We start from the raw sequence: 15244 nt of genomic DNA on the forward strand, positions 1-15244 counted from the left end.
CTTTAGATTAGATACCTAATCAATACCTCTTGGATTTAATCCCTCATTTTGCATTCGAGCTGAAGTGTCTGTTCAAACGAGATCTGCAGCTCGTCGTTACGGTCTCCAGCAATCGACGACCCAAGGCGGGGTAACTATACCCGATAACCAGCATGTTATCTTCAAGTTGCAATTTTATTAGAATACCCCACCGTGATTCCTCTCTACAGTCTAGTAAAAGTGGCTAGAATATGGTCTCCAAATCACGCTCAACTCCCCCTCCTTCCCACTCCCATTCCCGCGCCCGTACTCCCCTCAGATCTACTAACAATCACAAAACCAGTCAAAACGGACGACACAGAAAGTGCCAACGCACTTGCAGTCATCACTGCCCTCCTCGCCGACGAAACACCACTCAAAAGAGAAACAACGACGAAGATGTTCAGCGGTATTCGGAAAAGAGAGGACACCTAAGACGTGAAGAGATGTAAGTTCCTGGGATGTGGGATGGGAAAGATGAGGTGGTGCTTACCGTAGCTCGATGGTCATTGGAAATGAAGGACCCGCGGAGCATCCCTTGGACCGGGTAGTACATCCCCACACACGCCTCGAAAAGGCAGAACGCCCAGAATCGGATGTGTTCCGCCCGAGAAGATACGCTCATAGCCAACGCCAGAGCCCCAAAGGCACAGACGAGGCTGCTGAGTTTGGCGTGCACCCCCAGGGACGAGTCTGACCCCGGTGTGGAAGTCGGATCGGTTTTCGAACGGGAGGAAAAGGATACGATGGCGGTGTAGAGAAGTGAGCCTAACATCATGGAGACCATGAAGGAGGAAAAGATCAGTCCGAGGGGGAGGGTCGACGAGGGGGTTGTCTCTTGCAGCGATGGGACCCAGACGAAGACGAAGAGGTACATCGACCCTTCGAAACACGTTTGCGTGAGGCCTAGGGTTAATAGCAAAGGATCTAATGCGAACCATATCAGTATCGTCTTCAAACTGAACCAAACTCGAAAGACTAACCTGTCCGAACGACATGCCACGCCTCTCCCAATTTCCTCAGCTGGAACAGATCTACACTTCCTCTCCCCGCAACGGTTCCACTGCCACCATAGTTTTCGCCCCACAACCCTCGAATCAAGACCCAAGCAACGACCAACAATCCCGCACTGGTCAGGAACGGCGCTACGAACTTCGCGGACGTTCGCTCAACCAGCCACTGGCTAATCACCCCCGCGGTGGTCGCCACTAACCCATTCACCAAACTCGCTCGACCCATGATACTCGACAGGTCACCGCTTGAGATTTTCATGGACGAAGCGGATGAAACGAGCCACGATTCGAAGGCGGAGAACAGGATGGAGGTGGATATTCCACCGACGATGCGACCCAGGAAGAGGATCGGGAGCGCTGGAAGTGTGATAAGGAGGCACGCCAAGGTGTAGGTGACGCAGAATGCGAGACAGAGACGTTTCCGTCCGCTGAAGAGAATATGGTAAGCAACAGGTCAAACCAGGGCGGCGAGGCTAGACATACTGTTGGTCTGCCCAGGCACCGACAAATGGAGCCGCGAGTCCGGCAGATAAGAAGCCAGTCACGAACAATACGGCGACGGTTCGTTCAGGGATCTCGTATTGCTCGTGGTACAGGGAATAGACGTATGGCCCTTGTAACCAGTCCGCACCTTCAAGGTTTCCAATCAGCTTTCGGTAAACGGCAACGAGATTCGCAAGTGCCCACCCATTACGATCCCATATACGACCAAATACTTCCTCGCCAGCGAGGCAACGACCGAGGGACTTGCTTGACCTCCATCCGACCTTTCGCCGCCGGAATCCTGTTTGGACTTCGAAAGTCGTTGGTCCAATCCTAGGCCGAGAAGACATAGTGCGCCGAGGATGGATAGTTGCTTTTCGTAGAATCCCATACCGCTGCGATGTAACAACCTCGAAATCCCCAAGAGTCGCGGCGAGTTGGTTCACCGACGGTTGAGATTGAGCGGCCAGATATTCTCGTTGCCTTCAGGGTCGAGTTTGAAGTCAGGACTACCGTTGTGGAGAAGCTTTTCCGGGACCTAGGTGGGACTACCTAAGGAAGTGGGATTAGGCCGCGCGAGCTGGGACGACGAGAGCAAGGACGGGTGACATGGTCAGAAGCAAAAGCCTAACGACGATTAGATTCCGTTTCCTCTCGCTGTGGGAAGGAGAGCTGATGCCATCAATTGGCCCCTATGTTCAATCGTGGCGTCATCGAGTCACGGTGCAAATGGCGAGAGACCGAAACGTCTGGAGAACAAATAGTACAAACGGTTCATTCGAGGTAGATACATGATGTTAGTTGAAAGTCGATAAATACAAAGCGGACGTCCATTTTGAGCTTGTGAGTCAGAGTATGAAAAATCGGAGATGCAAGGAACACGACTGGGAAAACAGAAGAAAGATGACTAAACAAACCAGATTCCTCTTCACAATATCGATCCTTAGTTGCGGTGGGGTTGCCTATACGAACGATTCCAGGTCAATACGTCCACAGTTATCTCATTCGCGATGATTCGACTTGCTTATCCCTATCAGTCAACGGGACATACTGAAATCGTCCAAGGTCAGGCTGGAAAACTCCATGAAGGATGAACCACACGTACGCGAACACCCATAACCTTCTGCTTGGTGACATGACCTTTGTCGTCCTTGTCAATATGCTCGATGTACTGGTCCCAAGATCCAACGGGGATGAACATCCTCCCGGGACTAGCGAGCTGTTCGAGGAGAGCGGGAGGGACGGTCGGCGCTGCTGCTCCAACGTGGATGGCGTCGTAGGGACCTGGTGAGATAAAAGGTCAGAAGTATGCCGGTCATGGATGGGGAAGAAAAGGTACAAATCCAAAGAGCCTAGTTACTCACCGCCGTCTTTCCAACCCTCTCTCCCATCGCCTGCCACGATCACAATTTCCCCCTTGTCCAATGCTTCGCCCAATCCATCCCTCTTCAGGTTGCCGATGCTCCATTCCGCCAGTTCAGGGATGTGCTCAATGCCGACAACCTTGCCACCGGGTGAGACGAGGTGGTGAAGAACTGCGGCCAGGTAGCCCGAGCCGCTTCCAATGTCGAGAACGCGGGCACCGGGGCGGAGGTATGGGAGGAGATGTTCGGAGGCGTAGGCGTGCTTCAGGGGGCGTTAGTTCATGGGTAAAGGTATGGTAGTCGAACGTACCATATGAGGGGCACTGATTGTTGCGCCATGGCCGATAGGTCTGCGATCCGGTCAGCCCAAACCTGCCCAGGGTCAGATAGCTTCAGAGACTTACTGCGGCGAATCTTTGTATGCGTCCGACTTGTCGCGAACGTAGTTGCCTCGATCAACAGCCGCCATCGCCTGTAAAACATTCCCCCGATAAGAGGCGCGGTCCTTGAGAAGAAAGAACACTGAGACGCACCTTCATCACCCTGTCAGAGTGGAAAATCCCTCCACTTTTCAAATTCGCAATCAGCTCCTTGTTGGTTGCTCCGCTGCACCTCCAAGCCATCGTGGATCTTCTCGAGAGATGAAGTGGGGAGTGGTGTTTAAGACCGAACGTCGATAACTGTAGTCCCAGGGCTACGGTTGCACCGATGAAAGTTGAAGCGAGGAGAACTCGAAAACCGACGTTCTGTTGGCCTCGTAGCACGATCGTGATGCTCGAATTTAGCAGATGGTGTGTTTGTGTGACGCTGTAAAGGGGTGTGTGACAAAGGTGTACTCGGTACAGCTGGGATGAAGAACCAACGATGAGCGAGACCAATGATGGCGATGGTAAGAAGGCAACAAACAAACGACGAGGCTCGACGCGGAGCCCAGACGACCCCTGATAAAGCAATTAGGGTGGAGTCTTGGCAAGACATACGGGATCAGATGACCTCATCTTCACTTGGACGCTGGAATCCGTCATTCTCGACTCTGTCGATGCGGGCACCGAAGGAGGCTCGAAATTAGCGATAATTTCTAGTCAACTGTAACCAGACAACGACCTTCCCTAAAAGACCCCCATTCCGTCGTACGAAAGGACGAAGGGCCCATTGTCAATAATAGAAGACTAGTAACGAGGCGACCCTATACCGGAAGGCAAGCATACAAGATAGCTGCCGTAGTGGGAGCGGAACTGCTGTCCAGTGCGTTTTAGCACTGAATACAACATCATAGTACGAGAACTGAGACAAGGATAGATGTATTGGATCTTCACTGAGTATCACAATCCCATATTAAAACGAACGCAGCAAAGGAGACATAAAAAGCAGGATTCAAACGTCTGCGCGGCAGCTGAGCATGAGAAAGGGATCTTGGAGAACGTCAATGGAAAAGGAGATATGGAAGGGAGGACAAGTTCTGCGCCGGAAGCATCCACCAAAAGATGACATAGGGTCCAGATTCATGACATCGACCGGTGTTCTTCACATCTGTTCATTCCGGCTCCTCGTCATCGACCTAGCATCAACTTCCGACCTGTCGTTGCTTTTCAACCAGAGAGATGGAAGTTCGGTTTAGTTGACTCACGGGTAATTGAGGCTGTAGCCTTCGTTTCAGAGGGACGACCTGTGTACTATGAAGGTACACATTTGATCGGTGTTTAAACTGTGTTTACACTAGGTCAATGAAGAACAGCACAAAAGAGGAGACTCGTGATTCCTGCCTACGAGCGGAATCGATCTCGCGGCCTTTCTGTCTACGGACGAAACGCAGCGCCGCACACTCACGGCCTCTCTGTCTACGGACGAAACGCAGCGCCGCACGCTTGCGGCCTTTCGTGTACGGACGGATCGCAGCGCCACAGGCGATGACCAATCTGGCGCCCATCAGATGGGACCAGGTCTCACCGCTCTTGAGTCTCTACTCTCTTGATCAGCCGTCACCACGCTTGGTCGACGGGTACTTCTCCTCCATCGTTGCCACGCCTGGCCGACGAGGATTCTTCATTACCCACCCACCCTTACCCATGTTAAGTTCCTTACGTGTAGTACCACGCTGTTGTAGCCCTACCTCCGCTAAATCCATCCTGTTTGTCTATGGGGGATAGACTGACTACGGTCGTCTATTCCCTAACCCGCTACTAAACCTCCTCAATCAGGCGTGATTCATTGGATGAAGCAATGTGGCTTGTGGTCAGAGACGCCTTTGTGTTCCCTTCTTGGGCGATAATGCAAGAGAAGATTGCTTGGAAGCTTTGCCCGGAGAATGCATATCTCGCCAGTCCAGTTGGCGAGAGAAGGTCTCAATAGAGTTGCTTAGCTTGGGCGCCCCTTTCTGTCTGGCTGTTCGCGTACGAGGACCTGAACCACTGCCATGCCCCGAACGACTGATCTCGAGGAGGATGTAAAATCACGGTTGCTCGACGGGTGTTGATTCGCCACACTTCTCGACTTCGATTTCTCTGCTGTCAAAATGGCTGTTGAATCGCGTCAAGTGTGCCTGCAGCCCTCTTGAGGCTGAGTGAAACGAGATACTCAATCACATACTAGATGTGTTTGTACTATGGATCATCTGTGGTCGCTGTAATGTCACATAAAGCTCCCACACAAGGTGAAACCACGGACTCCGGAGGGACGCTCCTGAATTCAGACTGTAAAGGAAACGGGTCATCGTCGAAGAGGTACCGCTGGGTGCGTGCTAAACTCTAATCTACAAAATCAAGAATGAGATCTATGGAAATAATGCGCTTTTCTACTATGTAGAAAGGGGGTGTTGCTCGGGGAAACTCTATGACAATGGTGCTCGTGAAGGTATCGCAAGGGGTACATCTGACGAAGGGTGGTTGCATCGCCTATCGGCGGGATCTCCTGGCGGGAAGTTTTGCTAGTTTCGAGCGCTCGTTCTCTGCCGCTTCTTGCTGCAGACGGCGAGTGGTGGATCTGGTCGTTGGGCCAGAAGGCCGCTGGTTTCGAGCCATAGACCTCGTGACTGGGCCAGCTCGCTGTACCAGTGCTTGAAAACCCCGAACTGGGACAACGCGGACCTTCTTCCTCGGTGGCGGCCGTTGGTCTTCATCGTCCGTGTCGTCGTCGTCGATTCGTCGCTTCGGAGGCGGCTTTGGGCGTTCCGGCCACGATGCATCGTCAGAGCTTCCCTTTGCTGACGAGGCAGAATCGTTGACAGCGACGTTACCGGCGACCAAAAGCTCGATACCGCCCCAGTCCATCCGAGAATCTTCAATGTCATTGAAGAAGTCTGAAGCTCCTTCGCCGACAATCCAGGCATAACTCCTTCTATCGTCCTGCTTACCAACACGATTCCGTGAGGTGTATTCAACATGGAGGTTAATCTTGAGGTCGTCAAGGTGAGTAAGGAAGGAAGGTCCCTGATACAGGCGCGGGGGGAGAGATGTGGGGAATTCTCGATCCCTGAGAATCGATTGCTGTCCGGAGAGAAGAAAAGAACGGGAAGCTCCATATGAAGGAGCATCCTTATTTCGAAAATACCGGTCGGCAAATGCGCGTGAGACAGGTATCGTCGTTCTCCCAGTTATGAGCCAAAGGATTATCCACCAAATGGACTCTAAATCGTGTTGATAGTTGTGGACCAAGGGTTTGACGGGGAACCATGTCTTGCGCTCTTTAGGACGTTCCTCGAGTGCAGGGAAGTAGTAGCCTCGGTTTTGTAATTCAACGGGCATGAAGTACGGCGTTCCCTGCAAACGAGGTTAGAGGTCTTTGTAGGAGCGAAACTGGTGATCAACTTACGATAGGGGTATCGTCGCCGAGGACGTTCGGATCGGGGAACCTCCTCGCATGTTCCAGGTCGGTCAGTCGGACTTCCCATGGAGAGTCCTGTGACGGTCGAAATGCAAGTATATTCCCGATACTGACATCGCGGTGGACCCACCCAGCGCACCACATCAGTCGTAAGGCTATTTCAACAACGGTCAGGAACGACTTTTGCGCAACAGGAGAACTTGGACATACCTGTGACACACTGTTTAATCACGTCAATCGCCTCGCCAAGGGTAGGAATCTTGGAGAGCGGTGTACACAGGAGCTCATAAACGAAGAAGCATTTGCGCTTGGGACAACGAGGCTTTGATAACTTCACAGCCTCTGTGGAAGGAGTGGAGGCCGGTTCACCAACGTGGTGGGCGATGATGCAAGAGAATAGCTGGCGGAAATTGTCTCCCTTCAGCGCCTCGGCAAGGACGTCCAAGTCATCCTTCGGCATCTCCTTCAACACATCGTTCTCTCTCCAGTTCTTGAGTTTGCCAAACGCCGAAATGTCACTGAAAAGTTGTTCCTGGACCTCGCGTTCTGTCGGCATGGTTGCATCCACCGAGACATGTTTCAGCACCATGTCAGAGGCTCCAGGTAGGTCTACTGGCCTCGCGGACGAGGTGACTTGCTTCACTCTCCAGACCCTTGTGCTCCGTCCCGCCGTGTCAGCGGAGTGGTACTGCGAGATGAGCTCCGTTGTCCGGTAGTATAGAGAGTTGGCCCTGTTGTGGTCTGGCGGTAATTCGTACACGTAGCTCAGGTCCGGGAGTAGGGTTACCAAAGGGTCGTAACCCAGTTGCTCCGGGGTTGCCAGCATTATACACGTCAGGGCCTGGATCAGGAGGTCCGGGTGCTGCGAACATGACACTTAGTACCGTCTATGGTTCGGATTGAAAATATCTACTGACCTCCGTCATGTTGAATGGTGTCGACCTCACGCACAATGATCGAGATAGGTACCAAATGGATAGCTTATCCCTTTGGACCGTGATCTAATGTAAAGAAACCGTCAGCGGTGAATTCATACGAAATATGGGCGGGACTGACCGCATAGGTGAACGTGCGACGGGCATCTGAATTGATAACGTCGAATAACCGGGGAAGGGCTTCCATGGGTTCCTGTGGTGTTGCACAGTCAGGAAAAACAGAACGGAGGCGCGTGATGACATAACGTCGCACCTCTTTTTCCTCATCCGCAGCGACCCTCAAAGGAACAGCCATGTTGGTTGGATGGAACGCGCTGTCGACGTTGGCGGTAAGACAGGCGTTGATTACAGGGCCTTGGACCTCACTAGAACGAATGGAGCATTCGTTAATACCGGCAGCTTTGACCTTTTCCAACGCCTTGCGAACGGCGGTACCGATCGCCTTCAAGGACTTGACGACTGTAGCCGGCTTCGCGTGACGGGCCCGGAATAGACCTCTGAAGGCTTTTAATGCGTGAGTATACACTGGTCGCCGTTGCAAGGGTGATGGGTATTGGGCCAAAGAACTTCCACGAGGTGCAAGGACCTTCTGGTCCTTCAGATACTCCATGACCGAGTCGAAATTGGCCAAGTGATCGTTTGGTAGGTAGGTTTTGACGAAATCTTCGACTTCACATACTGAGAGTGGCGAATCCATTTTACGGAGCAGAAATAAGTTCCTCTGACGAGCGAGAATCGATTTGTTGCGAGGAATGCCCAAACGATGGTAGTGGTTCGAAGACAAGATGGTCGACGCGCCACTCGCGCTGATGTCTGATGTGCCGCCTGAGCCGCTACAGGTTCCCACGAGGCAAGCGGGTCCGGTATACTTATCATCTCGGGGTACGCAATCGAAACTCCTGCTCACTGATCTCACAACTCTTTCACGACCTCACTCACAGCCCTCACCTGCTTCTTGCTGGGGTTGGGTGACTGTTTCTCACCACGCTACCGAATCAATGGCCACTTTGGCCAGCATGCTCCTAACCTTCACATACATTGGAGTATCAATATATCGAGGAGAACCAAGGGTCTACCATTGTAATGACGAGTCTCTGTGGCCCGAAACTCCCGTCGCTTGAGCTTTCTCTGGGAAATGAAGTGGATAATCGGCTTGAACTCCGATGGAGAAGGCTATCATAGACCTCAGGACCACAAGTGTTTCGGTCCACACAACTCAGGACTTATTATCCCATGCAATAGATTGGCAAGAAAGACGTGGAACACTACAGTTACATAGTGGTAAGTATCGTGATTGTGGCACTACACTACTGTCTGTCGCATCCCAAGCGCTGCTACGTGGAACTAAAAAAATCGAGCTTTCTTGGGGAGATGACGTTGATATTCCTCATCTTCGCCATCACTGTCCTCCGGGTAGTCGCTATCCTCCACAGTCTCTCCACCTGTACTCTCTTCAGTCACTGGGAAAAGTTCCGAGAGTGGACGCTTGTTGGATATTAGCACACCATAATCAAGTGTTTCACGGTAAACGATTTGTTCTTCTTTCTTCCTATATGCCGCCCTTTGGTGTAGCTCCAAATCGGTGACCAACTTGATATTTTCCCATTGGTCCCTATATGCTTCAATCTCGTCAAAAAAGGTTCGAAAGTCGGCAATGATCTGCGAGTAAGTGCCGATATCTTGCTGCTTCATTTGCCTGTTTCGCTTTTGGTATTCCACGAGGAGATTGTATCGAACATCGTCAAGACTTTCGAGAAACTGGCCTCGCAACGCTGGCGGGAGGCCTTCGCACACTGTGAGATCCCGATGAATACCCAAGTGCTGTTTGTGCTCCCGAACGAAAAAGCTTCGGCGAGGGTTTGCCACTGCTGGAAGGTCAACTGCTGAGTCCTGAAAGATTTCCTCGAGGTGGGCCCTTGGGAGTGCTTCGTCTACTCGCATGCTGGCAAGCCAAAAGAAGAGCCACCAGATGGATTCCAAGTCGTGTTGGGGGCTGTGAATGACACTGCGTACGTTCTCCTCCAAGGCCTTTCGCTCCTTCGCTCGAAGCTCGACACCAGAGAGCAGGAGCGCAGAGGTCGCCACCTCACACGGCATAAAATTGGTAGTCATCTAATCAGAGTCAATATCGAAACGCGGCTTTAAATAAGGGTCGGACTCACACTTTTCACAGCGACACTCGCTTTGCGATCTGGAGGGAACCGTTTGGCGTATTCAAGGTCCGCTAGTTTCACTTGCCATGGTCCCCTTGGCCTCCCGCGCGCGGCTAAGATGTTTCCAGCGCTAATGTCTCGATGGACCCATCCAGCGCAGAACATAACGCGAAGTACTAGGTGTCAACGCCCAAGGTTAGTTGACTTTTGCGTAGCTGGTGGTAGAACATACCTGTTAGACACCCCTTTATAATGTCGACGGCTTCTCCCATGGTCATTATATCATGGAGGGGCGTGTAGACGTGGTCGTAGACAGCGCGGAACTGGTGTCTTGGTTCCAGAGGATGTTGATGGATACTCTCGGTGGGAACCGTAGCCTTGCCTTTACCCAAATCCGCGTCGGCAGATGTCTTTGGAGGTTTTGCGGAAAGTTGTATGCGAACCTTGCTGTTGGCAGCAGCGGCCTGTACTTCCACCGTTGGGTCCTCAAATACTGAAGGAAGCCTCCAACCTTTGGCACATATAGCAAGGCTAGCGGAGCCGGTATGATGCTGCGCAATGCATGAAAAGAACTTCATAAAGCTGGTCCCGTCCTTCAATACCTCCCCCATTTCGTCTAAATCCTCTTTGGAACAGTTCCTCAAGATGTCCCGCTTCCGCCAATCTGCATCCTGGGAAAGTTCACCGATGTCTTTGAACATCTCCTCCTGAATGCGAGCTTCTGTAGGCGTGTCAGTGCTGAGCGAAAGGTCTTTCAGAATCATGTCTGTTGTGCCTGCTACGCGCTCGTGGTTCTTAGCAGAGTGGACACGTTTGACCTTCCAGACTCGAGAGGAACGTCCTCTGAGGTGCAAAGACCGATACTCGGTAACCGAATGAATGGTCAAATAGTAATGAGTGCTGGCCCGAGTCTCGCTTGGAGGGAATGTGTACAAGAAATTCTTTGTTCCGACCAGGCTAACCAATGGATCGAAGCCAAGCTGCTCATCGGTTGCGCAGAACAGCGATACAAGGACCCGTACGAGAAGGTCAGGGCGCTTCACGACGATCTGTTAGTATATAGGTAAATGTGAATACCAGGAAGCTCACCTCAATCATACTAAACACGGTTGCCTTCGCTGAGTGAGAGCGAGAAAAGAACCAGACAGATACCAGGTCATCCTCGATGGTAATCTATAAACGGCAACTGGGTGAGTCCGGAGGTCTCCACTTCAACGAGACACTTACCCCATACATAAAGAGGCGGCGAGCATCGTCGTTCATCGTGTGCACGACATGAGAAACTAGCTGTCCACGGTTCTAGTGGTGTGGGATGAGCGACCGCGTGAACCAAGCAATGCCGGGCAAAGTGCGTACCTCAAATACCTTGGCGTTACTGCAGGCCACCTTGAATTCAAAAGGAACGATGATGTCGGTAATGGACAACCGGTCTTCCCTGTTTTTCGTAAGACACGCGTCAATCTTGTGGTTGCAGCCGTCGACTCCAGATGTAATGGCGGTGTTGGGACACATGCGTAGGTGGTACTCATTTATCGCGACTCCTATGGCCTTGAGAACTGCTCGGATGTAATCTCCAATTGTTCCAATCGGGTTGAACTGTGTGTTCTCGTGCGCTGGTTCAACATCGTCCTTCAAGCTCGTATCCTTTGTCTCCTCCTTCTTCGCCTTCCGGTTCTTCTTCTTCTTCTTTGATTTCCTTTTCTCCAGCTTCTCGATCTCGTGTAGCCTCTTCACCCGCGAGGGCTTAAACATGAAGTCGGAGAAGACGTGCGAATAAAGGGTAGCGTTTGAGTTTGAACCCGCGGTGGCATCAAGGTCCTTCGACCCAGAGCCACTGGTATCCGCAGAATGACGGGATTTGCCACCCTTCCTCGATCGCCCTCCCTTTACTGCCTGCTCCTTAATACTACCTTTCCCGAAGCGCTGCTTCAACCATGCTTCCCGTTTCGGATCGTCACGAGGGATGAGGACTTTGTCTTCGCTGTCCTCCGGAAACCTGGAGAGCTGCTTCAGGACGCGTTGGAAAACGTCCATATCGTGCTTTGGAAGGTAGTAGCTCATGAACTCCTCGGCATCGCAGACGATGATCTCTGAATTCATCAACTGGCCGATGCGCAAGCGAAGGGACTTGGTTTTGGCGTCGACGGCCGCTCTGCCTGAGGATGTGCGTGGTGTTTCGGTATTGATTGGCTCTGTCAATGAGTCCAAATCAGTCTTTCCAGCCAGATTGCGGGAGGGCGTCCTAGACCATCATCGTTAGTCTTTCCACCTGCGGTTGGAACTTGGAGTTAGGCTATCCGACTTACGCAGGATTCGGACAAGTGGCGGGTATCATGGTGGCCCTACTAATACCTTCTCACAGATTAACAAAGCTTAGTAGTAATAAGACTGGGAGAGCGAGCTGGATTTTGAAGAAGGATGTAGTTGAGAAGAAAGAGGCGTTGAGCTGACTTGGTTGAGTATCAACTTTGCCAAATGATGAGTAAGGTAGACCTTTCCCACGGCCACATTGGATCTTGGCGGGCGCTTTCGAAGTCGTTCCCAACCTCAAGAGAGACCAACTGTCGGTATGGTTTCAATAGATAGTCCTATCAACTCTTTTATCTGCCGTCTAACCCCTCAATTCTGGCTCCCAGGACGTCGTACACTCATCACTTTCGACATGACATGGGATGCCCGGGCCGGTCACAGATTAAGCAGAGTTTGTACGTGCATTGACCGACACTGTTGCCATCGTCTAAGTCTTTGTCATTTCGTTCATTGATTGTGAGTTGGTTACCAAATCATCAAAGAAGGATGTCTCCTCGTTGTCACTACCGAGCCCACATACACCAATTCTTTCTGGTGTGTCAAACTGGACCGTACTTACAGCAGCGGGCGCTCTGTCACCCAGCCGAGGACATGTCCTTAGCCATAGCCTCCCAGCTCTAACGCTGGCCATAAGCGACATAGTTGAAGGAAGTACCAACGATTAGATGCCAGTGATCAGCGATCATTGTATCCTACCCTCTTTTCAACTTTACATTGTGCTCATTCACTCGATGATGAGGGTGATGTTCCACAAAGGCCGAAAACGAAATCGATTGTCTGTAGAAATACGCTGACATGAGAGGTAAGGTTCCGTGGAGATCCCTCCAGGGTATAGGAGGCGAGGATGCGCTCTAGTCTACGGACATTGAAATAGTGACAAATTGTATTTCATTCGGATCTAATTGTTGACATAGAGGCTCCTGGATAACATTGACTAAAGTCTAGGCAAGATCCCCCGGTGGATAGCTTCATTCATTGGTACAAATCGTTCTCGTCGTTGACCCGGGATTGAGCTGGCGCTTTGACCCATAGACCCGATCCCAGGGCCAGTTCACTGTGCGGTTTCTTGATTGTCGGGATCCGGGTAAGCGCGTATTTTCTTCCTCGGTGGCAGCGGTTGGTCTTCATCACTGTCGTCGTCGTCAATTCGTCGCTTCGGCCGCAGAGCTTCCGTAAGACGATGACGAGGATTCCTCAACAGTCTGGCTACCCTGAGGATGGGAGTCTCGACTAACCTCCAACTCAATATCGCTCCAGTCCTCTCGAGAGCCTTCAATATCACGGAAGAAATCCGAGGCTCCTTTACCAACAATCCAGGCATAACTCCTTCTATCGTCCTGCTTCCCAACACGATTCCGAGAGGCGTATTCGGCGTGGAGGTTTGTCTTGAGGTCGTCGAGGTTCGTGAGGAAGGATGGGTCCTGGTAGAGCTTCGGGGGAAGAGAAGTTGGGAACCCCCGGCCTATTGCGAGCTCCGGCATGTCTCCGGAGAGGAAGTGGGAACGGAATATCTGATAGGCGGGACTGTCCCTGTCTCGAAAATACCGGTCAGCAAACACGCGCGACACAGGCACCCTCGTTCTTGCTGTGATGAGCCAGAGGATTGTCCACCAGATGGATTCCAGATCATGTTGATAGTTTTGGATCACAGGTCTCTTGGGAAACCACGTCTTACGCTCTTTGGGACGTTCCTCAATCCCGGGGAAGAAGTGACACCCCTTTTGTACCTCAACAGCCATGAAGTGAGGTGTCCCCTGCAAATGATATTAGAGATCATTGTAGTCTGAGACTGAATGGTGCCAATGAAGACTCACAATAGGGCAATCATCACTGAGGATGTTCGGATCGGGGAACTTCCTCGCATGTTCCAGGTCTGCCAGTTTCACTTCCCATGGAGTGCCTGTCGATGGTCTGGACGCAAGTATATTCCCGATGCTGACATCGCGGTGCACCCAACCGGCACACCACATCAGTCTCAGAGCTACCCACAACGATGGTCAGAAAACCGTCGTAACCAATCGATAGCTTAAAGCGTGCCTGTAACACACTGCCTGATAATATCCATTGCCTCTCCAAGGGTAGGTATATCCTCGAGCGGCATGTAAACACCCTCATAAACAAAGAAACATCGAGTCTTGGGCGAAACCTCCAGCTCGGACGCCACTTCGTTTGCAGACAGCGGCAACGGCAACGGGGACAATTCAAGCTCGCCTCGAGCATACTTCACAACAATGCAGCAGAACAACCTTTTGAAATTATCACCCTTCAAAGCCTTTTCCAGAATTTCCAAATCATCAGCGGGCATTTCTTTCAAGATATCATCCTCCCGCCAGTCAGGCTGTCGTCCAAACGCCTCGATATCACGGAAGAGAGATTCTTGGACATCCCCTTCGTTCCTCTTATTCGCATCCACGGAAACGTGTTTTAACACTCTATCCTCCATTCCCGGAATGGATGTCAAGTCGGTGGGAGAAGATACCTGTTGCACCCTCCAGATTCTCGTACTACGCCCCGTATTGCTGAGACAGTGGTACTCCGAGATGAGCTCCTTTGTCTGGCAGAACAGCGCCTCGCGCCTGTTCTCGCCATCGGGCGGCAATTCGTAGACGTAGCTTTGGTCTGCGGTCAGGGTGATCAAGGGGTCGTAGCCTAGCTGTCCGCGAGTTGATAGTAGCATAGACATGAGGACTTTAATGAGTATATCTGGACGCTGAAAACACGAGGATTGTCAGTGACAAGGTCGTCATGGTTGAAGGAGTCGCTTACCTCCATCATGTTGAACGACCCCGACTTGATGCATATCGATCGAGAGAGGTACCAGACGGTCATACTCTTTCTTTCAACCTTGAACGTTTAAAGGCTAAAGCGCTCTCTCCATTCCCATTACTCCCCTCCACCTCACTTCACCACATCCCCCGAACGCCAAAACACCAAACTCCACACGCCTCACAGTTCTGTAGATCAGAGAGTGGCTGATATAACGTCTCTCTCTCTTACGAGTCATTCAACCTTCACCTTCAAAGAAAACCTTCAGGTCCAAAGAAAGCCATCGAGTCCGAAGAACTTTAGAAGGTACTAGCGTCTGCTGTGACCAATTTCAATTTCAATTTGAATCTCACCACCAACTTGTATCTCCGAGAACAAGCTTT

At 51.5% G+C, this 15244-nt stretch overlaps 5 protein-coding genes across 5 annotated transcripts; all 5 read right to left on the minus strand.

The window, feature by feature from the left end:
- Positions 1-223: 223 nt before the first annotated feature.
- Positions 224-1864, minus strand: CC1G_15132 (major facilitator superfamily transporter domain-containing protein 5; the record flags this gene model as incomplete). Its single annotated transcript, XM_002910447.1, has 5 exons — positions 224-303; positions 356-449; positions 512-945; positions 1002-1459; positions 1515-1864. 5 exons carry the CDS (start codon positions 1862-1864, stop codon positions 224-226), a joined length of 1416 nt encoding a protein of 471 aa, XP_002910493.1.
- Positions 1865-2510: 646 nt separating this feature from the next.
- On the minus strand, positions 2511-3741 carry CC1G_15133 (Pcmt1-prov protein; the record flags this gene model as incomplete). Its single annotated transcript, XM_002910448.1, has 6 exons — positions 3412-3741; positions 3283-3350; positions 3189-3228; positions 2879-3140; positions 2620-2798; positions 2511-2564 (listed from the first exon to the last, which is right to left on the minus strand). The coding sequence occupies exons 1-6, from the start codon at positions 3499-3501 to the stop codon at positions 2511-2513; spliced, it is 693 nt and encodes a 230-aa protein (XP_002910494.1). The 5' UTR covers positions 3502-3741.
- A 2028-nt stretch (positions 3742-5769) lies between these two features.
- Positions 5770-8329, minus strand: CC1G_07434 (other/FunK1 protein kinase; the record flags this gene model as incomplete). The annotated part of the gene is made up of 6 exons (XM_001832011.2): positions 5770-6633; positions 6686-6852; positions 6908-7559; positions 7615-7698; positions 7754-7825; positions 7886-8329. The coding sequence occupies 6 exons, from the start codon at positions 8327-8329 to the stop codon at positions 5770-5772; spliced, it is 2283 nt and encodes a 760-aa protein (XP_001832063.2).
- A 647-nt stretch (positions 8330-8976) lies between these two features.
- CC1G_07435 (other/FunK1 protein kinase) lies at positions 8977-12120 on the minus strand (the record flags this gene model as incomplete). Its single annotated transcript, XM_001832012.2, has 7 exons — positions 8977-9744; positions 9795-9961; positions 10018-10834; positions 10875-10958; positions 11013-11084; positions 11142-12027; positions 12092-12120. 7 exons carry the CDS (start codon positions 12118-12120, stop codon positions 8977-8979), a joined length of 2823 nt encoding a protein of 940 aa, XP_001832064.2.
- A 1117-nt stretch (positions 12121-13237) lies between these two features.
- Positions 13238-14924, minus strand: CC1G_07436 (other/FunK1 protein kinase; the record flags this gene model as incomplete). Its single annotated transcript, XM_001832013.2, has 4 exons — positions 13238-13849; positions 13910-14076; positions 14142-14805; positions 14862-14924. The coding sequence occupies 4 exons, from the start codon at positions 14922-14924 to the stop codon at positions 13238-13240; spliced, it is 1506 nt and encodes a 501-aa protein (XP_001832065.2).
- Between the last annotated feature and the right edge of the window lie 320 nt (positions 14925-15244).

Source organism: Coprinopsis cinerea, assembly GCF_000182895.1.
Source record: "Coprinopsis cinerea okayama7#130 chromosome 9 map unlocalized cont3.9, whole genome shotgun sequence".
Classification (NCBI taxonomy): Eukaryota; Fungi; Basidiomycota; class Agaricomycetes; order Agaricales; family Psathyrellaceae; genus Coprinopsis; species Coprinopsis cinerea.